The following is a 22,588-nucleotide window of genomic DNA, read 5'->3' as shown; positions in this document are numbered from 1 at the left end:
CAAGTCCAAAAAAGAGAAGTATACAAATGTAGGATGGGGGAAATGGTTTTGTAGGAGCAATGCAAGAACAACAACTCTCTAGGGTTGTAACTGAATATAATTTTAATAGGAGTCAGTAGAGTGACTGTGGCTGCCATAATAATAATGGCTGACGCAATAAACTTTTTTTCCCGCTGTAAGGAAGATGAAGATGAATTTGGGTTTTGGTTTTGTTTTTTCTGTTTTTTGAGATTCCAAATGTAAGTGAGATCATATACAGTATTTGTCTTTCTCTGACTTATTTCACTTAGCATAATGCCCTCGAGATCCATCCATGTTGTCATAAATGACAGGATTTCCTTCTTTTTTTTATGGCTTATTCCTGTGTGTATGTATGTGTGTATTACATTTTCTTTATCCATTCATGGACGCTTAGGTTGTTTCCATGTCTTGGTTGTTGTGAATAATGCTGCAGTGAACATGAGAGTGCAGATAACTCTTTGAGATCCTGATTTAAATTTTTTTGGATATATATATACCCAAAAGTGGGATTGCTACATCATATGGTAATTCTGTTTCTAATTTTTTGAGGAACCTGCAGTCTGTTTTCCATAGCAGCTGCACTGCAGTATGGAAAATGCATACTGCATAAGTATTCCCTTTAAGTGCATAAGTATTCCCTTTACTCCTCGCCAACACTTGGTATTTCTTGTCTTTTTGATAATAGCCATTCTAACAGATATGAGGTGATATCTCATTGTGGTTTTGATTTGCATTTCCTTGGTGATTAGTGATGTTGAACACCTTTTCATGTATGTACCTGTTGGCCATTTGTATGTCTTCTTTGGGAAAATGTCTATTTTTAAAACTAGATTGGGTTTTTTGCTACTGAGTTGTATGAGTTCTTTATATTTTTTGGGTATCCCCTTATCAGATATATGATTTGCAAATATTTTCTCCCATTTGGTAGGTTGCCTTTTCATCTTGTTGGTGGTTTCCTGTGCTGTGCAGAAGCTTTTTAGTTTGATGTAGTCCCACTTGTTTGTTTTTGCTTTTGTTGCCTTTACTTTTGGTGTCAGACCCAAACAACTTGTCATCAAGTCCAATGTCAAGGAGCTTACTGCCTATGTTTTCTTCTAGGAGTTTTATGGTTTCAGGTCTTACATTTAAGGGGAGGATGAAGATGAGAATCTCACTCTAGTTTGTGTTGATCAGATCAAACCTAGAGCATTGTATTTCCTTTCGGGGCATCATATTATGGTCTAAAAAGAATGTTGAAAAGCTGAATCTTGGATAAGACCTTGGAAGAAGCAGTGTAGAGAACAAATTTTACTGGATGATTTGCCAGCTTTAAGATTAAATTGAGTCTGTAGATGGACACTTTTTCTTTTACAAGGAAGGAGACTCCTAGCAGAAACCTATCAAGAGAATGATATTTAGTTTATAGCATGTTTTTTCTTTCCTGCTACTTTTATAAACTTATAAGGTTTTCCTTAACATCTTCGAAAGGTAAGAAGGAAGTCCAATTTAATTGTCCTATGTAATGGATAGACTTTTGCATCATCTGTAGCAAAGTCAGTTTATTCTTGTTCCCATCCTTACCCTCAACCAGTTATGTGGTTTTTGGCGTCCTCCGTTGTAACTGGTTGGTGCTTAGGAAATTATGGTTTAGTGTCAGCCTATATAGAATTATTTAGGGTAGTAATTACTCTGGAATATTATGTAGGGATTGAGGTATGATACCTATCCCATTTTTCCAGCTGGGGACTTTAAGTCTCTTTTCTTTCCACCCTTCCATTATATAGACCTGGATTTCTGTTCTTTTGCTGCTTTTGTTATAGAAGTGTTACAGAAAGAGTTTATTAAATGAGATATAAGTTAGTAAGGCAATTTCTAAACAATAGAGGATTACACAAGAATAAAGTAGTGTTATTTCAAGTTGCAGCTATATGCAACTTTGGCCTATAATAGATTTATGCTGTTTATGGTTATATCACTAGCTCAGCCATCATATTTATATCTTGTTAATTATCTAGTACTTTCCTGGTCAGAAATTTTCTCTCTTCAACCCTCTAGTTACATTTCTGTCTACCTTATTCTTGCTGTATTTCTTTGCATCAGATTTGTTGAAAGGATTGACACTATCCATCAAGAAATACCTTTATCTTCCCATCTTATAACTTCATCATGCCTCCATATTTTCATGTATACCATCCATTTGTTGTTGTTATTGTTGTTTTTAATTTCAAAGGAGACAGAATGTCTTTTCAAAGACCAACACGTTATCTGTGCACTAAATACCAGACTGAAACACTGAGCTCCACCGCCAGCACCATCACCTGTCCCCTTTTCTTTCTAATGAGGATAAGGTTTCCCCATCTTGGAACAGCTTTTGATTGAGACTCATTTTTCTCCATCTGTTTTTTACCTTTGTTTGTCACTGCAGAACTTTTTAAGCAAATGAGACCTATGACATCATGTTTTTTTTCAATGGAAGAGTGACAGTGTGATGTAGTATATCAAATGCTAGGCCTAAAATATCATAACAACAAGATAAGTTCAGATTGTGATAAATGCTGTGAAGGAAGTAAACAGTATCATGTAAGAGTAATTGGAGGAGAAGGAATTACTTGTATAAACAAGTAATTTTAAATGAAAATTTGGTCTGAGAAAAAATTTCAAGATCTTGATCTCTGGATGAGAAAATTTAATTGAAGATGAGAAAGCATAGATAATAAACTTAATTATTTGCAAATCTTCCATTTTTAACAGTGTTCATTACATAATTTTGATTATATCATTTGAATTTTAAAGTTTTACTTTAAGGCAAAATTTATTTCCTAACAGTCATTGTTAGATTTCAGAAGTCTCATATGTCTGTTCTTTCCAGTATTAAATGAAGAAAAATAACCTTGACTAGGACATTATATGCATCTCATTGTAGTTGATTCAACAGATATGTATTGAATACCTGCCACATGCCAGGCACTGTACTAGGCACTGGGGATAAACAGAAATAAACTAGACACAGCTCTTTCCCTCAATAAACTCAACTAAGACAGTTTTTAGGGGTAACAGATGATTTAAACTTATCATTGACTTTGAAATAGATTCACTGTGTCCATTACATTAGAAAGTTAGCTCCTCACTAGTTTTAAGAAGGTATTTTAAGAATATATAATTCTACTTTTAAAAATGGTTTTATTTTATCAAATGGAGTTTACATTCCAAATAGAAAGTGAACATAGGCAGGTGAAAAAAATACATGAATCAAACTGTTAAAATAATTACTACATAACTGAACAGGGGAAAGAAAGATCACTTGTGGTTGAGTCTTGGGAAAGCTTCACCTAGGAGTCATAATGTATATTGAATCTTAAAGAATAAGTATGATTCAGTAGAGAATAGAATGAAAGCTAATATGGTGTGAGAGGGGAGCATTGGTCACAGAGGTGGGATTAAATACCAAGGTATACTTAAAGGACCTGGATAAATAGGCTTGACTGGAGTGGAAGGTTTGTATTGGTAAACAGTAAAAGATAAAGCAAAGTCTTTCAATAGAAAAGATTTTGGTTGTACCATAATAGTAATATGGTCCTAAAATCCTTAGTTCACTTGCAGTCTATTTTACTATTTCTTATTTAAAGGGGTTATGTACAGTTTGCAGTTGTATCATGATTCTAAATAAATCTTTATTTACACCCCTAAATGTGTTCTATAGATACTGAGGCCAGAGTCTTTAGCTCTACTCAGGTTAAAATGATGTTTTGTTTTTCAGTTACTTACACGCCAAGTCAATCATCCACAGAGACCTCAAGAGTAATAGTATCCTTCCTGAATTTGTCTGCGAAGTTTGAAAACATCCTGACCTTTTCTCCTGCATTTTATCTTCACATTATGTAAAAACAGTTTTCATGCTAAGTTCAATAATACACTGTAAAGGGAATTAATAAATGGGTTTACACAAGAGTATAGTAGTACAAGGTACTACAACCTGCTTTTGGTTTTTGAACAATTGACCATTACAAAAAAACCTATCAAGTCATTATGATAGTAGGACTCTTTGATTGCTTGTTTATGTTCTATAAGCACCACAAAATGCATAGTTTTGTAGCTATCTACTAGTTTCTTTCAGTGCTCTGACCTTGCTCAGTGGTAGTTGAGATGTAACTGAAGTCTCTACATTATATAACAATGAGGTGAGAAAAACGTAACGTTTCTTCTTCCATAAGCCCAGATTAAGATCCTGTCTGCCAGTTGCCTGCCTTCATTCCAGTGAAGAGCCTTTACAGCTTTCCCAGCAGTGCCAGAAAGATATTTGGGCCTACATTACTAAAATCTAATGGGAAAGTTTCAGTGTCTCCCATAAACTTAGGAAAACATCTCACCTCATCCTACCACATTTCAAGCACCAAATATCTTAAAAGCAGGTCACAGAGTCAAAATAACACTAATTATTTTTAAAACATATTTATTAACTTTAAAAGGAAATATGAAGTACTATACTTCTTTAAAGAATATCATAATGTATAGAATTATAGAAATTAGATCTCTTACCTAAATTTTTCATAATGGTTGCTTTGATAGGAAAATGAGATCTGTTGTTTTCCTTTACTTACTACACCTCAGATATTTTTCTTCATGAAGACCTCACAGTAAAAATAGGTGATTTTGGTCTAGCCACAGTGAAATCTCGATGGAGTGGGTCCCATCAATTTGAACAGTTGTCTGGATCCATTTTGTGGATGGTAAGAATTGAGGCTATTTCTCCATTAATTAAATTTTTGGACCCTGAGATGCTGTTGAGTTATTAGAAAGTCACTGAAGATTTCAACTATAGTATTTTCATAGTTCTCAGTATTCACAAAAATCAATGTTGATCTTATTTTATATATAAATAGATTTTAACTTTTTTCTTTATCTTTAAAAAGAATATTATGAAACCAGTTTCAGTATATTTCAAACAAAAAGTGTATTTTATAAACACTGTTTAAATTTTATTCAGATTGTCTCTTTAAAATATTTTGTGTTCAGAATGTTCTGTGTATCCTGTTTCAAAAAAAAAAGTATGCAATTTAAGCAGGTGTGATCTGCAGCCATTATTAAGGTTTCAATAAAAGAATTACTCCCTTTAAGAGAGAGGCTGTTTCACAATCTTATTTAAGCCAAAATTGGAAAGTTACTTTCTTTAGACTAGAAAGAACCATATAATTATGGGCAGCTGGGAAAGGAAAGACAAAAAGAAAAATGAAAGGTAGATTTTTAACACTGTCAGTTTTGTGTGCCCTGCATAGCTCTTTCTTTCTCTTTCTTTATTCCTATTTCTGCTTTGCGGAAAATAAGAAAGAGAAGTTATACGAGAAGGGAACCAAAACTTCTGTGCAGTTACTTTCAACAGGCTGTGAAAAGGGCAGCATAGGATCATTTTCTTAAGCCAGCCATTCTCTGGAGGGTCCTTAAGACCCTTTCAGAGGTCCCCAAGGTCGTCCTGTGTGAAACTAGATTTTTCTTCATATTCTTCAACACATCACAGCAGATTGAATGCATAAGCAAATATGTGACTCTAGCTGGCTGCTGTTAAACCAGTCAAAAAGAATTGCAGGGACTTCCCTGGTGGTCCAGTGGTTAAGACTCCACGCTTCCACTGCAGCGGATACCGGATCAATCCCTGGTCGGGGAACTAAGATCCCATATGCCGCGCGCAGCGTGGCAAAATAAAAAAGAATTGCAGTACTATTCTTCTCACTAAACTTTGTTTTTGAAAATACAGTTACTTTTCATTAAAAAATGGGTGATCTATGGTAACATCTAATGACTGTTTTGTTATTTAAATTAATAAATATTTTAACAGTTTCTCAGTTAAGTTTTAATATGATGAATATCCACAGGTATAATCCACATAAACAGAAGCTTCTTGGGGTTGTCCATAATTTTTAAGACTGAAAAAGAGTCCTGAGACCAAAAAGTTTGAGAACATCTGCTTCAAGCTGAATACAGGGTGTCCCAAAACTCTTAGTGCAGCTTTAAGCTTTAAATAACTGAATCTGCAGTAAGACTTTGGGACACCCTGCTGGAAATAGAAAAGCTGCAAGGGCTTTCAAAGCCACATTTGCCTGAATTCCCTGAACTTATCTGTAGCAGTTCCATAGAGAGAATTCCAAGGTAGGATTCTGAATTAGTCAAGATACGCCTAGGGTTAAATTTGGCCATGATTTCTTGTAATAATAACTGGCATTAGAGTGGCAAGGTGGGAAGGGGGTGGCATTGGACTTGGAGTCAGAAGGTCTGTACTCTCGTGCTCTGTTTGACTCTTAACTTGCATGTTTCTTGACCTCCTCCAAGTCTCTCCATCTTTAACATTGGGTTGAACTAGTGGATTTTGAATGCATTTTCTCAGGTTTAGTAATTAGAGTTAGCTATATTTTTTTCTTCAATATATGTTTGTTTTAATAAATTATTATAAACAAGAAGCTAATTAATAGTTGTAATCTGGATCTCAGATACCTTTAAGGCATATACCTTGTAACAAAGATAACAATGTATCCTAAGGGGGAGAGAAATTGCAAAACCTACAATTATAAAGAAACAGTTGTTACATGTTTTAATGGTGTGTTTATTTTAACTAGTGCCGGGGAAAGTTAGGCTCAGTCAAGTCTCCAGATTTGTCCTTTTCCAAAAACCTTGGTTTATACAGTTTTGTACACTATTATACATGAAGGTTTACATTCTCTTTTAATTTCTTTTTTGTTGATACCTGGGTAGATGGGTTCATCCTTTATTCCATCAAGCTGCGTTTTAAGACAAGAGATTAGTCAGTAGTACACTTAATTGTTGAGTAAAATCCTTTTGGGTTGATATTGCCTTCAGAAACAAATATGGTATATCCATAGACTAGGAGAGAAGAGTTTGTTCAGAACCAAAGGTTATGTAATTCTCTGAATTATTTACAATAGTATTCTCAACCTTGCTTTATTTATATCTTAAAGAAGAAAGAAACTTCTGTGAAAATTTTTACAAATTACTAAATTGAAGATAAATCATGTGTTTCTTATAAATAGATCCCATACGACCTTTCATCAAACCATCTACCAACAACAGTGAGGAAAAACTAAATTTTAAAAGGGTAGTTCTTACACTGTCCCTCACAGAAATTGTGTTCTGGCTTTGAAAATTATGTCTGTATCATAACCAGCCTCTTATATTCTGGCTTGTTCATTACATCACAGTTGTATGTGGTTTATTTTGCGCTGTACTACCAAGAGCAGTTATCAATAAAAAATATGACAAAAGCAAATAGATACAACCTTCTTCACTGCACGCTCCCCCAATCCTTTACTCTCATCTGGATCTCCCACACATCTTTCATCAGTGGTTCTCAACCTTGGTTGGACATTAAAGTCATCTGGGGAACTATAAAAACTCACAGTTGAAGCTGTTCCCATCCCCAGACTCTGATGGTATATTATTGGGCTAGAATGTAGTCTGGATGTTGAGAGGTTAAAGGCTGCACAGGTGAGTCTGTTTTGCAGGTGAGGCTGGATGCTGTTACTGCCTGCCTTGTGAGATAGCCTGACCTGCCTTACCCTGACCAATAACCAAGAATCTTGTCCCAGGTCTTTCATTTTTGCAGTTAGTCCTGGTTTTGGTATCAAATTAATGTTTTCATGAAGTTTTATTAATACCCTGCAGTTTCTCTAATTTCTTCCAAATGAAACAATACAGAAGATGCAAGGTGAAAGAACTCCTTTAAGCTAATATTTAATCAACCGTTTATTGTATTTCATGTAAACAGCTAATAAGAAATCTAGCTATAGAATACAGTGACTGAAATGTGTGAAAATGTAACAAATATGATTAGGTCTGTATCTTTGCCCAAGAAGCAGCAGCCAAAAGATTCTTTATACCATCTTCTACTAAATCTACCTATTGTCTATTGCTTTTGTTAATAAAGCATCCATAGCATATTTATATCGCTTTTGGAGGCAAGAAAGGAGTTTGAGTTTATCAGTCTTGAAATTTTACCATTATTGTCTAAGGTGCCCTGAGATAAGGAGAATCATTTGTACCAGTGAGAAAACTTAAATTCTAAGGTGATTACCATAGTGGTTGTGCTACTTCCAAACATCTCATAACAACAGGTCTAGTATTTCTTTCCTGAATCAGGAATGGAAGGTAGGAACTCACTCTTGATAGGGTAAGTCATGGGAAAAATTCAAATGGCAGTGATGGTATTTTGTGCAGAAAGAGGGCAGCTGATAAAATTATAAAATCTTAATAATGTATATGGAATCTCAGCTAGTACTGCCTCTCTCAGAGTTTACAGAGCATTTTTTAAAATTTATCTTTCATAATCAGTTTTATTTCTTTGGCCATAAATAAGAGAATTGATTACATATTACATGGGTTATTTAATGATAAAAGCATTGTTCTGGGAATTATAATAGTTTGGTTTTCAGTCTTTATTCAGTTAATGTGAAGAATAAACAAGAATATTTTTCTTTTTATGTTCTACCAGGCACCAGAAGTAATCAGAATGCAAGATAAAAACCCATATAGCTTTCAGTCAGATGTATATGCATTTGGGATTGTTCTGTATGAATTGATGACCGGACAGTTACCTTATTCAAACATCAACAACAGGGACCAGGTAAATATTTACCATCTCTTGAGGTTCATTTTTACTGTTTGTAGAAAGGCTCCAATTCATTGTAGAAAAGAGGTATTGGATCCTGGGTAAGCATGAAGGATAGATCTCTTGATCTTTGTCACCAGTTTTAGAACCTTTTGTATACTTTTGGCAGTGATAGCAGCATGTAAGGCCTTTCCTGGAAATACCATGCTTAAGTCTTGTAGTGGAGTGAAACTCCTGATCTTCTGTCTAGAAACTAGAGATGCAATAACGATTATACCTCATGCCTCTTGACCATGGCACAGTTAGAAGAATGAGCTCTGCTGCTACAGCATCTGGGCTTATCCCTTTTGCTCTATCACAGATTGTGCTATCTGAGCCAGGTACTCAGCTCTGAAGTTCTTTACATCAAATCCTTTTGAAATTATTAAGATTTCTCCATACTTCTTAAATTTTTAAAACTAGGTAAATGAAAGGACTGTTACATCATGCTTTCATTTTTCTGTGGTGAGAATTCAAGTAGGAGGGAATTTTTTACTTCTCTCTTCCGAAAAGTTCCTGTTCTCTGTTCCTTACCTTCCAAAGTATCAACATAGCCTCGTGCAGCTCTTTGCCTTTTCGATCCCAGCCATATTAAATTCACCTAGTCTTTTAATACTGGCCAAGAAAAATGAATTGTCTTTACTGAAATTACCTCATATACCTCAACATTTTAAAAGTGCGTGTGTGTGTGTATGTGTAGAGAGAGAGATTGCAGCAATTACACTGTTAATATATTAGAAAACAATAGTTGACCATATAAACTGTGATTAAATAATATTTATACGTTATACTGTGATGCACATGTGAATCACCTGGATAATTTGTTTAAAAAATGGAGATGCTGAAGTAGATTCTGATTCAGTGGGGTGGGTCCAGGCATCTGCATTTTTAATAAGTTTGCCAATTGTTTCTGATACATACCAAAGTTGAGAATCACCAGTGTAAAGAATCTTCAAAAGCGTGAATGTTTTATGTGTTTGATCATAACCTCCCAACCTAATGAAATGACAGTTTTTAATGTATAAATATATTACTTCATTTAGTAGTGTTTTGGTCAACAGTTCAACTCTCAGTCTTTTTGGTGATACTAAAGCTTTCTGAAGCTACTGAGTAGCTTTCTCACTAAGAACTTATAACTATCATGTGATATCAGAGAAGTAATCTAAGTTGTCATATACTTTGCATATGCTTATTGAATCACCATATGGCCCTTACCCAACAGTGGTCTTGATTCTCTATTTTGAGAATTTTAAAAATGACTGCCTTTCTACATAAGTCAGCATAAAACTAATTTTTTAAATTGCTGTTTGGTCTTTCTAACTACTTTCATAGCTTTAGAATGTTTGATTATAGCTTTAAGTGTTAAAAAGAAATCTATGACCTGGCTTCTAATGATCTGATCTTTTAAGCCTCCATGAAACTTCGATTCAGGATGGACCAAGATAGCAGCTAAAGAACATAATTGAAACATTGCACTTAGTGTACTTGTGACAGATCCTAGATCACTGAGATGATTGATTTGATGATGGCAGTCTGAAGAACAAGATTGTCTCTAATTTAGCAGCTTCATGTGCTCTGCCTTTTACAGTCTTATTAACTCAGCCATACAGCACAATACCCCATGCCGTGTTTAATTTTCCTATGCATTCTGTTCTTCTAGAGGAATTACGAGGGAATTTTAGTTTAGTTTTAGTTGATTTATCATAGAGACTACAAATAATAAAAATTTATGAACCTAAGATCTGAATGAAATCCATGTCAGTAAATAAGTTTATTTTAATAAAATAATAAAGTTATATTATGGAAATAAGCAGTAGTGTCTCCAAAATATGGAAAAAGCCTCCCAGAGTTCTGCACTCATCCACTTCTTGGCATTTTAGGTCCTTTGTCCTCCATGGGAGTATAATAAATGATGTGGCAAGGGCTTACTCTCCATGAGAGAAGTAAGTGAGTGACCAACAGAAGGGTAAGGGCTTTACTAGTTAATTCTTTCTGGTAGTATAGTTAGAGCCTTCTGGAATATGCCAGTCTGAAACCAAGTATTTGATGAAGAAAAAGGATATGAAAGAATTATATACTCTTCCCATCATCCCCATTCTACTTCATTACCTTCTAGTCTGCTTTCTTCAAGTGGCGCTTTCCATGGAACTCCCTCTTTTGAATCAGTAACTCTAGTCATCTTCCGTGAAGTAACCCCCAGGCACTGTTCCATCCATCTCCTTGATTTGATTTTTCTTTCTCTCATACTTTGATCTCCATGGCTCTCAGATTGGACTTCTATTTGAAAATCTAGGAATATTCTTTTTTTTCCGTGGGAGATGGGACAGCTGCTTCATTACCATATAATATGGTAATGACCCATGCCCCTACACTCTCACCCCCCATAGTCTGAGGTGGCAGGTTTTGCCTGTAAATTCAAGGCAGGACTCTGGTAAAGCAGTGTGATGTAATGGCAGACCTTGGACTCATGACCTGCATGACCTGGCCACTGTACCTCTCTAGGTATCTTTTTTTTTCAATTATTAAAAATAAGAGAATGAACTAAAGAATTCCTTACAGTTACAAAGATTGAGTTCTTTCCTAAAACAGGTTTCTTAGCTCCTTGAGGGATGACCATCCCTATGTTACTTTGCAGAGTAGCATGACTTTTTACTTCACTTACCCTAGTGCCGAAAGTCTGGGAAATTGCTTTGTCATTTTTTCCCCCTCTTTATCATTCTGTTTTGCTCTCTTTCAGTGCAGCTTCTTTACTAAATTGGGATTAATAATGTGCTCAATTAAGCTAGGTATATTGGCTTTTTTTTAATTGGAGCAGACGTGCTGTGTCATCTTAGAATAAAATAACAGATAACATTTATTATTTCACGTGAATTCCAGTTATCATTGTTATAACAAACCACCTAAAACATAGTGGCTTAGACAAATTATAAATCTGCAATTTGGGCTTCTCTCAGCGTGGAAGGTTTTTCTCTATTTCACATGGTATTATTGGCTGTGGTAGATTCACTGGGTGTTAAAGGATCTACTTCCAAAAATGGCTCGATCACATACCTGAGAAGGTATGTGACCAGTTAGCCGTCAGCTGGAAGCTTAATCTTGGCCAAGGGCCAGGGGCCTCAATTCTCGACGTGGGTCTTTCTGTGACGACTTTTTCACAAGAACCTTGGACTTTCTCACAGTATGGTGGCTGGGTTCTAAGCACAAGATCTCAAGGAGACAGAAAATGATAATAAGTACCAGTGTCTTATCAACATGCAAATTATTTTATTATAATAAAAAAATTTTGATATCTACTGTCTGCAAACGCTGTGAGATATAGAAGGATGCAAAGGTGAATAAAACACAGGCTGTGCTCTCAGTTCTGTTGAGGCAGTGCAGGCAGTGCAGGGGGTGATGTTGAGGACGAGCAGACCTGTGCTCCAGTAACACAGAGGAGTGAATGAAGGGGTAGGGATACCAGCAGTGCGGCTGTAGATTGAGAATGAAAATAACCAGTCCCAGAATTTCAAACTGAGCTATTGATTTTGTAGTATAAGTGCCACTTGAATTTTCTATCCATGAATTACATCCAGGAAAGACCTTTCCTTTAAGCTTAAATAGTTGCAAAGAATGTAATTTCCAGTGTATTATATTGACATTTCAAAAAAAAAAAGAAAAGCATTATATCATTCTTTTAAATGTACCAGATAAAATCTAAATGTCATACTGATTTGATTCTTACCATCATCACTTGTTTAAAAAATAAAAAACCTCTTCATTAATTTTTGGAATTTTACTTGGCTCTTTTTTTGTCTCTAAATTATTTGTATCCTACTTCCTCCATAGAATTTTTTCCCTAATGTAACATTTTTATGCTCTAAACCCTTTTATTGATCATTCAGATTATATCTCTGCAACAAAAAAATGTGCTTAAATTTAGAATTAAAAAAATTTTTCCCAGTGACTTTAGGCTCTGTTAACTTTTTTAGTTCCAAATTATGCTATTAATAATTACTAAATATATAACTGATGAAAATAACATGAGTTTTGATATAAAGAAACAGGTAAAATTTTATTGGAAATGTGTTTCTTAATGAGCAACATGGGGCTTTTATTTTCTCTTCAGTTCATTTATTTGTGAAAAATATGACTTTTGCTAGGATAAGCTGGGACTTAGCATCAGTCCTTCTCCTAGTTTTATTTTTAAAGAAGTAAGTGCTGAGGAATAGTGTTCAAATAAATAAGAATATGGGAAAGTCAGGAGTTTTGTTATAACCACATGCAGAGTTCAGCAGACCACCTTCAGGTTCAGTAATTCATGAAGTCTTATAGAACTCACTGAAAATTGTTAATACTCACGTTATGGTTTATTAAAGCAAAAGGATACAGATTAAAATCAACCATGGGAAGAGGCACATAGGGCAGAATCCAGGAGAGTTTCACATATGGAACTTCCAGTGGAATTGTGGCCAGCACTAAATTCTCCTGGCAGTCATGCGTGACAACATGCAGGAAGTATTGCCGACCAGGGAAATTCACTGGAGGCTTGAGTTATTGTTGGGCCTCAGTCACATAGATAACAATTGACCACCTCTGTTGTTGACCTTAGTTTTTAGCCCCTACAGAGGTCAAGCTGATACCATATAACTTAAAGCCCCCTCTGTAGAATCACATTGATAACATAGACTATCTGACATGACCTTAGACTCCCAGATAAACAAAGGCACTCTTACCAGGCAGGACATTCCAAGGGCTTAGGGATTACCTCCCAGGAGCCAAAGGCAAAGGCCAGCCCTCTCTTTGGGCAAGATTAATTCTTTACCGTAACCATATCACTGCTTATTTGAACTCATTTCTATAGCATACCAAAAATTATATAATAACTTGTCATTTAAAATTATTTTAACAATCAGCTGACAATTCAGTTAATTTTGCTGAAAGCAAAGAATTGGAAACCAACTGTCTTGCAAAGGGATTTGCTACCCATTCATTAGAGTCCAGTTAGACCAATATTTGGAAGCGTCCCTTTGGTACCCTCAGCAGTGTTACACCCTGACGCAGTGTGCACGGTAGTTAAATTCCATATAGGTAAAAGGTGTGCCTTTTGTAAAGTGGGAGAAGGGCAGTTGTGACAGAGGAGATGGAAAGGAGGTTAAACTTTACACCTTCACTTTAGTGGTGCTTGGGCAAATCAGCTTATAGTTAAATAAGGGTTATTACAGCACCAAACAAGAAATAACATAAAATAGGATATCAAACTTGACTGTTCTTAAAATTTATCAGTTCTACCCTGTAACCGGGGATCTCTGACTGGCTCTCTCCACCTTAGCCTCTAGTCTGTCCCTATTGAACCTATTCCCTCTAAGATCAAAACGCCTCTCTCTTCCGTGACACCTAAGACTGCTAACATCTGTCTCTGCCCACTTCAAAAGAACCACAAGTCAGAAAATTAGAAATGTAAGAAATCAGAAAAATTATAAATCTCTGTACCCAGGGAAGACAGGCTTTTTACTTTATTAAACATAAGATTTTAGTTCCCAGTAGCTTTACCTTCCCTCGGGAGGAGGCTCTGATTCTCAGACTTATATAACTAAATGCCCCATTAGAGATTCCTCAACAAAAGAATTTAAGATTCAGATGCCAAAACAACTGTTAAAAAGGTTAACTATTTTGGTTGAGTAGAAGAGGCACGACCCCGATCTGTGTTTCGGAATGATTACTATCAGTGGGAAAATGGATTGGATAAGGGGAGACTGGAAGCATGCGGAGCAGTTAGGAGACCTTTGCAGCAGTCCAGGCGCCACGAAGATTTCACCTTGCAGCACATTAAGTATTGATTCCCCACAGTCTATGGTATACAGGAATCAGGATACTAGTAGCATTGTGTTTTTTAACTTTCTATTGAAGTGTAACGTACATACAGGAAAGTACATGTCATAAGTGCACAGCTTGTTGAATTTTCAATGTTTATATATTTTTCCGCTTATCTACAAGGTTATATGATCTGCCTTTTTTTTCCTTCCCAGATAATTTTTATGGTGGGACGAGGATATCTATCTCCAGATCTCAGTAAGGTACGGAGTAACTGTCCAAAAGCCATGAAGAGATTAATGGCAGAGTGCCTAAAAAAGAAAAGAGATGAGAGACCACTCTTTCCCCAAGTAAGAAAAAGCTTTATGTTACCTAGAAGGACAGACTAATATTCTGATGCAGATTTTTAAGCACTTTTTAGAGCACAGTTTGTATTTTACGGATTTGGATTCCATGTGATTATGTGCAGACTCCAGATAAGTAAACACATAAAGGTGATTTTATAAAGGTTGAACAGTGGTACACCTAAAAACTTAGGATCCCAATACAAAATATTCAGAAAGATTTTGCTTTTGTCTAGCAGTTCTCAAACTTTTTGGTCTCAGAACTGTTTTCTACACTTAAAAATTGTTGAAGAACCCCAAAGACCTTCTGTTTATGTAAGTAGTAATTCCCATTTTAGAAATTAAAAATACGTTTTTTTAATATTTATTTATAAATTTATTTAAACATAATAAAACCATTACATGTTAAATAATGTTTTTATGAAAAATAATTATATTTTCCCAAACAAAAAATATTTAGAGAAAAGTGGCATTGTTTTAGACTTTTCGCAAATCTCTGCAAAGAGAAGATAGCTGGATTCTCTGCTTTGCATTCATTATGTTGCAATATCTTACATTATATAGCCTCTGAAAACTCCACTTAACACTTGTAAAATAATGACAGTAAAAAAGGCAAATAATATCTTAGTGCTAGTATAAAAATAGTTTTTCTACAGACTACACTTTGTGCACTGCTACCTTTACTCTTCTTGAAGGTAAAATAAACAGGTTGCAAGCATCCCTTTAACGTTAGGTTTTTTTGAGGGGCATTTTTACCTGGGGCAAAAAGAAAAGGCAACTGTTGGTACTGTCTGCCGTTCTCTGATTCTTGGAAACTTTCCATTGTTTTTTATCTTTTCAAGTTGGAAGGCTAAAGCCCTCAATTTAATAATCTTTCATAAGCCTCATGAACTGGAACTAAGTACCTGAACAGTCTTAGAAAGTTTAGCTGTAGTAGATATTGTAATATAAATTCGGTGTTTTATAGTGCCTAGAAAATCATGATAGCGCTGTATAAATCTGTCCCGATGAGTCAGTACAGTTTTCCGGTGGGAAGTGCTGACTCCCATAACTCAGCTACCATAATTTACTGACGTGGTCCTTTGTGAACGCTATCAGTCCTAGCTCAGTTTCTTAGAAGTCAGTGTTACAGGAATGTGTGAATCTTTTATCCCTATCTAAAGAATTAAAGATAGAACTTATGCTTTTAACAAGTCTCTCAGGGGCTTGTCCCAGAGCAGGGAGGGGAGGCTGAATGACTGCATGGGTAGTTATATGTTTTACATATTGGAATTCTGCGTTACTATTCCTTTGAGGAAGAGTTGGGTTTTTTTAACCCAGAAAACCACTGGTTTAAGACCATCAAAGTAAACGACCGGTATTGTTGGCCATTGTGAGCAGAACTCTGCACCATGTTCTCGTTTCACATCCCAGGTGCTAGGGTTTCCTATTTAACATGGTTGATGTACATTAATAATGCAGATTATATCCTTAGGCTCACTTTTCAAATGGTATTAAAAGGGACAAAATGGTCATATTTCTTAATATAAGTAATATTTTATTCTTTTCATGGTATCAGAAAATGAAATACATATATGAGTATTCCAGATTATTAAAGGCTGCCCCTTTTATTTTTAAATTTTCATTACAGGATGTCTCTTCACACCATACACAAACATAAATTTCAGATGGCTAAAGGTTTATATGTAAAAAACAAAACTATAAAATAACAAATCATTTTTATAACCTTAAGGTAGGAAAGGCTCTCCTAAGCAAGAGGCAGAATCCAGAAGTTATAAAGGAAAAGGTTAGCAGGTATGACTACATTAAACATTTTTAAATTTCTATATAGTAAAAATAATATTGAAAGAAAAACACTGAGAAAAATAATTGTAGCATGTATAATAAAGAGTGTTTATGTTATACAGAGGACTCCTACAAATCCATAAGTAAAAGGTAATCAAAAGAAAATCAACAAAGAATATGCACTGGTGATTCACAAAAGAAGTACAAATGCTGAATGAACTTAAGCACAGGATGTTAGGAATAATAACATCAGTGATAATCAGTAAAATGCAAAGTCACAACTGTGAAATACATTTTGATTTTGTCTCTGAGATTGACAATATCCAGCATTGGGAACAATGTTGGGAAGTAAGGAAGGAATGTTGGTAAGAATGTAAATTGGTTTGACCTTTTTTGAAAGGACTTGGTAGACGCCATAAACTTAAAATACATATACCTTTTGCTCTGGTAATTCCACTTCTGAAAATCTATGCTATATGCTACAGAATCTGCCCCCACAGGTATCCAGATAAAGACTGTTAACTGTAATTGGAAAAATTAAAGACATAAAGATCAAGATACCTCTCTGTAGATGGCTTGGATGTCAGTGAGGGAAAAAGAAAGCAATGCAGAAAAATGTGTACTGTGGTACCACTTTAAATGGTGGTGAGGGAGGGGATGGGCTCTGTTTTCATATGTGCATGTTTATGCATAGGAAAGGTCCAGAAGAAAGTATAGACTCTTTAACAGTGGTTACCCCTGGAAGGTAGGATTCATACTTTTCTGTATTATTTGAATTTTTATTTGTGTGTTATGCTTATAATTTTAAAAATTTTGTAACATTGCTTCTTTGCCTTCTTATACTAATCATTATACAGATTACAGTTTAACTTTAAAAGAATTTTTGGTAGCTGAGAAAAGTAAAAATAATAGTAGTATATAATGTGTATAATACTACTATATAGTATATAATCATAGTAGTAGTAATAATGGCTGCTAAAGTTTTATTGAGTACTTACTATATACCAGGCATTGTGCCAAGCCCTTTATATGTATGTTTCATGCATTATCATACTGTATGCCTTCAAGAGTCATAACCTGTTTCTTTGTACCTTAAAAATGTGCTGTATTTCTACATTTTGTGCATTGGTGTCTACTTGTAGAGTTTTCCTGTCTTTTCTTTCACTTATGGGTATTCATCTGTCACTTCTCACTCCTGTGGCGCTGGCTTTCTGGGTCATTGGGGCCCTGTTTTTAATTATGTGTGTGTAAGACATTTCCCATTACTAAATTTCTTTAAAGAATAAGTTGCTCTAATGGTTCTGTTTATGAAGGTATATAGTGCTTTAGTTATTTATGCTCCATCTTCTTCCCAAAAGGGACTTGTGGTCTGTGAGAAATAGGTATATAATTGGTTTTAAACTTTTTTATTATTTACTGTTTCAAGGCTGGCAAATGATCTAAAATTATAAAATGTAAAGAAATACTAACTATGGGTTACTTTTCCCACTCAGTTTATAGAGAGTAAAGCTGTAATAGTTTGGTAATTTTCTCTTCTTTTTAAGGAAAAGTATCAGTTTCTTTAGTATTTTCCAGGCATTTGGGATAATAGTGAAAACAATGTATTATAAGATTTCATATGCTTTCTTGTAGAGTATAATGGGACTCTTAAAAAGATTAACACCACCTAGATTTTCATCATTCTTTCTTTTTTTCCTTTTTTTCTTTTTTTAGATTCTCGCCTCTATTGAGCTGCTGGCCCGCTCATTGCCAAAAATTCACCGCAGTGCATCCGAACCCTCTTTGAATCGGGCTGGCTTCCAAACAGAGGATTTTAGTCTGTATGCTTGTGCTTCTCCAAAAACACCCATCCAGGCAGGGGGATATGGTGCGTTTCCTGTCCACTTAACAAACTAAATGAGTGACAGAGTGTAGGATGGTAGGGACAAAGGAAAGTGAACATTATGTTTGCTTACATATTTGTTAAATTGAATAGGATATTCTTTTTTTTTTAAGGTGAACAAAAGAACATGTATGTTTTTAAAGACTGGATATAATTGTTTTGCCAATCTAAAATTCATACTTAGCATTAGATTTTCAACATCGAAGGGTTTTTGAAGTTCTCAGACATTGCTGAAAATTCACAGTACCTTTTCCAGAGGTTTTACTTCCCGTTCCAAGTTTCTTTTGTTTACTTGGTTATTCTAATTATTAAACTTTCCTCACTCACCTTTTGCTGTTAGCTGTCCCGCGTCCATTAGGGGCTCCAAGAACAACGCTGCACCTGTGTGTGTGATGGCAGGTGGGAAGCTGACAGTAGGTTAGGCTGTGTTAGTGAAGGTAAACTGAACAGGTCTAATTAGAAGTCACTAAAATTGAATAAGCTTATTTTTATTCTTAATATTTTTTCTTATAACTATTTCTTTTTGTTAATACAGTTTGGAAAATATAGTTGTCCTTTATTCCCTTAGAGCAGTATAAATTATGGGTGCAGGTAACCAGAGATATTGCTGAGTGGCATGTTTGACATGAGTAACATGGTTTAACTTTGGATTTTTAGTTAATATTTCTTTATATATTAAGGATGTCTTACACAGTGCAGAAGTCGAATTTCCTTACAAATGCATTGTCTCCTCTTCCTTCCAAAAGGTTCCACAGAATTCTGTGGAATTCTGTAGTTTGTTTTGTTCTTCTTTTAGATAACTGTGGTTGCCAAACAACCAGGTAATGGATTTTTAAAAAATTATTATTATTTTAGGTTATACTCACCTCTCATGATGCATATTAGCAATGACTTATCCATGTGTCTCATAAAATATCTGTCCTCCTTATTATGAATGTATGAATTGTTTTTTTTAATTCCACGGTGTGTGTGTGTGTATATATATATATATATATATATATATATATATATACGTTTAGCACTTTCTAATGCTTACACTTTCTTATGTAGAAAATAACTGTAATGTGGCAGTCAGTATATTCTTACTGTGAACCAGAATCTTACCGGGAATCAAAAGTGAAAGAAGCAGCATTGCTGTCATCAAAGAAATCACCATCTCTACTTCAGAGTCAGCCTAGGGACCAAAGCCAGCCTCTTAAATACATCTTCATTTACTCAGTTTGGAGCTGTGATGATATTAAATATAACTGACAGTTCCAGGGTTATTCAGTGATAAGTTTGGCATACCTTGTGCCCCTCATTTGGGTATCTTAAGATAAATAATGCCATTCATGTTTTTAGAAATCAATTCATGACTTTGAATGTAGGAAGAGTAGTGAAAAAGAATGTTTATTGTATTTTAAAAAATGAGAATAAGAAAGTCATAAAAGAATGTGACTTATTCAGAAACATCAAAGTGTGTGATTTCTAAATCTTCCAGTGCCGCTAAAGATGTGATTATTAGTAACTATTAGATTGGGTTTTGTTTGTTCACAAATTGAATAACAAGCATGTAGCTAACAAAGTTTTTACAAATTGACTTGGTCTGTGGAATGCTCAAAGGTTTGGGCATTTTGAGGCACAAGAGTCAAAGGATCTTTTTATTGAAGAGCTCTTTCATAATTCCTCAGCATACTTTCTTCACTTTTATCTTCCTTTCTTTGTTCACTCTCTTTTTTTCCCCCCCGCAACACTACCCACACTAAATACTACCCAGCTCCCCACATCTGCATTTGACACTTTTCCTTCCTTTCTTTACCAGTCTCCTTTGCCAGAGGGCATTTGCTAAACTCTTAGAACTGCTCAGAAAACTCATTATACCAGGGGTCCCCAACCCCTGGGCCGCACAGCAGGAGGTGAGTGGCAGGCAAGCGAGCGAAGCTTCATCTGTATTTACAGCTGCTTCCCATCGCTCACATTACCTCCTGAGCTCCACCTCCTGTCGGCATTATGGTGAATTGTATAATTATTTCATTATATATTACAATGTAATAATAATAGAAATAAAGTGCACAATAAATGTAATGCGCTTGAATCATCCTGAAACCATTCCCCCGACCCCGTCCGTGGAAAAATTGTCTTCCACAAAACCGGTCCCTGGTGCCAAAAAGGTTGGGGACCACTGCATTATACCATCCCATTGACATTTGATCATGCCTTCAAAGGACTGCATAGTAATTCTCTTCCTTCCAAATTGGGCCCACTGGAAATGTTATTGGGAGAACATTCAAAATAGAGCAGGTGAAATATATAAATAACATGGATCTGGAGAAGTAGAAAGCATTAGAATGATACATGGTAGTTTCCCTTTCTGTTGTTGCTGTTTGTCTGTTTGATACTGAGTTTTAGATGTATTCTCCAAATAAGAAAAACATTATTTTCCTAACCATATGTAGAGTTAATCTTTTTGACTAAGGAATTGAAACAGAAGGACATTCATTCTCTTGCAACTGATGGCTTCTTTCCTAAAACCTGAAGCCTCAGATATTTTCATTAAAGTTGATATCCTTCTTCAGAAGGCAGCCTTTTTATAAAATTTGTTTTACATTTTAAAAGTTTTACTAGTCAGTGATGAGGAATGAGGTTTGTCTTCTTGGTTTTAAGTAGTTTAGGGATCACAGCATTTAACTCAAATACTTCAGGTTTGTTTGTTTTCAGATATTACAGGATTGTACCAACCATTTAAATACTAAACCAGCAGTTAAAGTCATTCTCTCTAAAATAGTGACTATTTAACACACTTGCTTATTAAATGGCCTTTCTCTCAAGTGGATCACTCGCAATTTAAGGACATGATCTGCCCTTTTTTTTTTTTAAGTGTTATGAAGAGTATTTCATGACTAAAACATTTTGTCAGTTATAGTCTTATTTGAGAATTACTGAACATTTCTATGGTACTTTTTCTTTTACTAAATATTTCATCTCTCCTGTGATCATTTCTCTAAGAATTTTAAGAAGTCCAGTGTGTCTCTGCCAGAATGTTTCTCATCCTTTAGAAACTGCCTGAAAGGTCACCACAAAGAAAGAATGGAACTTACTCTAGTTTCAAATGACTGCCCCCCTACATCTAAGACAGGGATTTATTTATGTACAAAATAACGTGTTAGATTTTTCACAGCATATTTAATCTTTAAGGAATTTTTTATCAAATTATATGTGTAACAGCCACTGAAATACATTTAATTCTAGAATTAAGGGTGATTACTTAGTAATATCATAAAACTAGTTAATCAAGTCCTTAGCTTTCAAATAAACAAAGCATGATATTTGAGGTGTCTGAAATCTTGGGATCTTCCCAAGTGTTCTCTTCCCCGTTCCTAAATAAAGTCAAATGGAAAATAGAGCTTAGGTTATCCTTAGCCAAAAAGGAGGTTATTTAAAAAGTTTCATTTTGGCCTCTGATTGATTTTTTGGTTAATAATTAAATTATTTTAAAGTCAGAATATCTAGATGTTTCACTTCAAATAACTTCACACAAGCAGAGTTGGCTCTTACCTCAAATAAAATAGGGTAGGAGTTGGGATAGTAGAGATTTCCTGATATGCAAGAAGGAATAAGCAAGAAAAAAAAATTTTTTTTTCCAATAGCAGATCCATCTCCTGTTACCCCTGTCTTTTCCTTAAATTTTCTGTGATTTCAGGGACATATGTAGAAGGAGTTTTATTTTATTGATCTCTAAACTATGAGTCCTTTTTGTCTTTTTTTTTTTTACCCCCCCTGGACCCGAAGTCTGATTATGAAAAGAACCACATTCCATTAGAAGCAGTAGACTCTGGTAGCATGATCCTTAGTGTTTGCTTTATTGGTATTTGATGTGGAGTTTGTTGGCAAGAGTTTGTGCTTTGGGGGGTTGTTTTGTGTGTTTGTATTTTTAAGGCTAATATTTAAGTTTGTAGAGAACACTGCAATGAAATGGAGTGTCTAATTGTAATAATGAGTAGGAAACATCTGAAGATTTTTTTAAGTTATTTTTAACATGGTATATAAGATTTGGGCTTAGAGTTTATCATTTTCTGATATTTTCTCACTTAATAGATGAATTCTAGCCATTTTTTATAAAGATTTCTGTTAAGCAAATCCTGTTTTCACATTGGCTTC

At 35.0% G+C, this 22,588-nt stretch overlaps 1 protein-coding gene across 4 annotated transcripts in view; it reads left to right on the top strand.

The window, feature by feature from the left end:
- BRAF (B-Raf proto-oncogene, serine/threonine kinase) overlaps positions 1 to 22,588 on the top strand; it is a 161,882-nt gene that overhangs the window by 133,307 nt on the left and 5,987 nt on the right. For 2 of the 4 annotated variants that reach the window (XM_061198827.1, XM_061198825.1), the window contains exons 14-18: positions 3,758 to 3,804; positions 4,609 to 4,727; positions 8,495 to 8,626; positions 14,656 to 14,790; positions 18,283 to 18,436. In XM_061198827.1, the coding sequence (XP_061054810.1) occupies positions 3,758 to 3,804; positions 4,609 to 4,727; positions 8,495 to 8,626; positions 14,656 to 14,790; positions 18,283 to 18,436 (587 nt within the window). Of the gene's footprint in view, positions 1 to 3,757; positions 3,805 to 4,608; positions 4,728 to 8,494; positions 8,627 to 14,655; positions 14,791 to 18,282; positions 19,144 to 22,588 lie in introns of those variants that run through there. The other 2 variants (XM_061198824.1, XM_061198826.1) reach the window with 2 other exon arrangements.

Source organism: Eubalaena glacialis, chromosome 8 (genome assembly GCF_028564815.1).
Source record: "Eubalaena glacialis isolate mEubGla1 chromosome 8, mEubGla1.1.hap2.+ XY, whole genome shotgun sequence".
In the NCBI taxonomy this organism is placed as follows: Eukaryota; Metazoa; Chordata; class Mammalia; order Artiodactyla; family Balaenidae; genus Eubalaena; species Eubalaena glacialis.
Note: the sequence above shows the minus strand (reverse complement) of the source record. Positions and strands in the feature narration are given on the sequence as shown.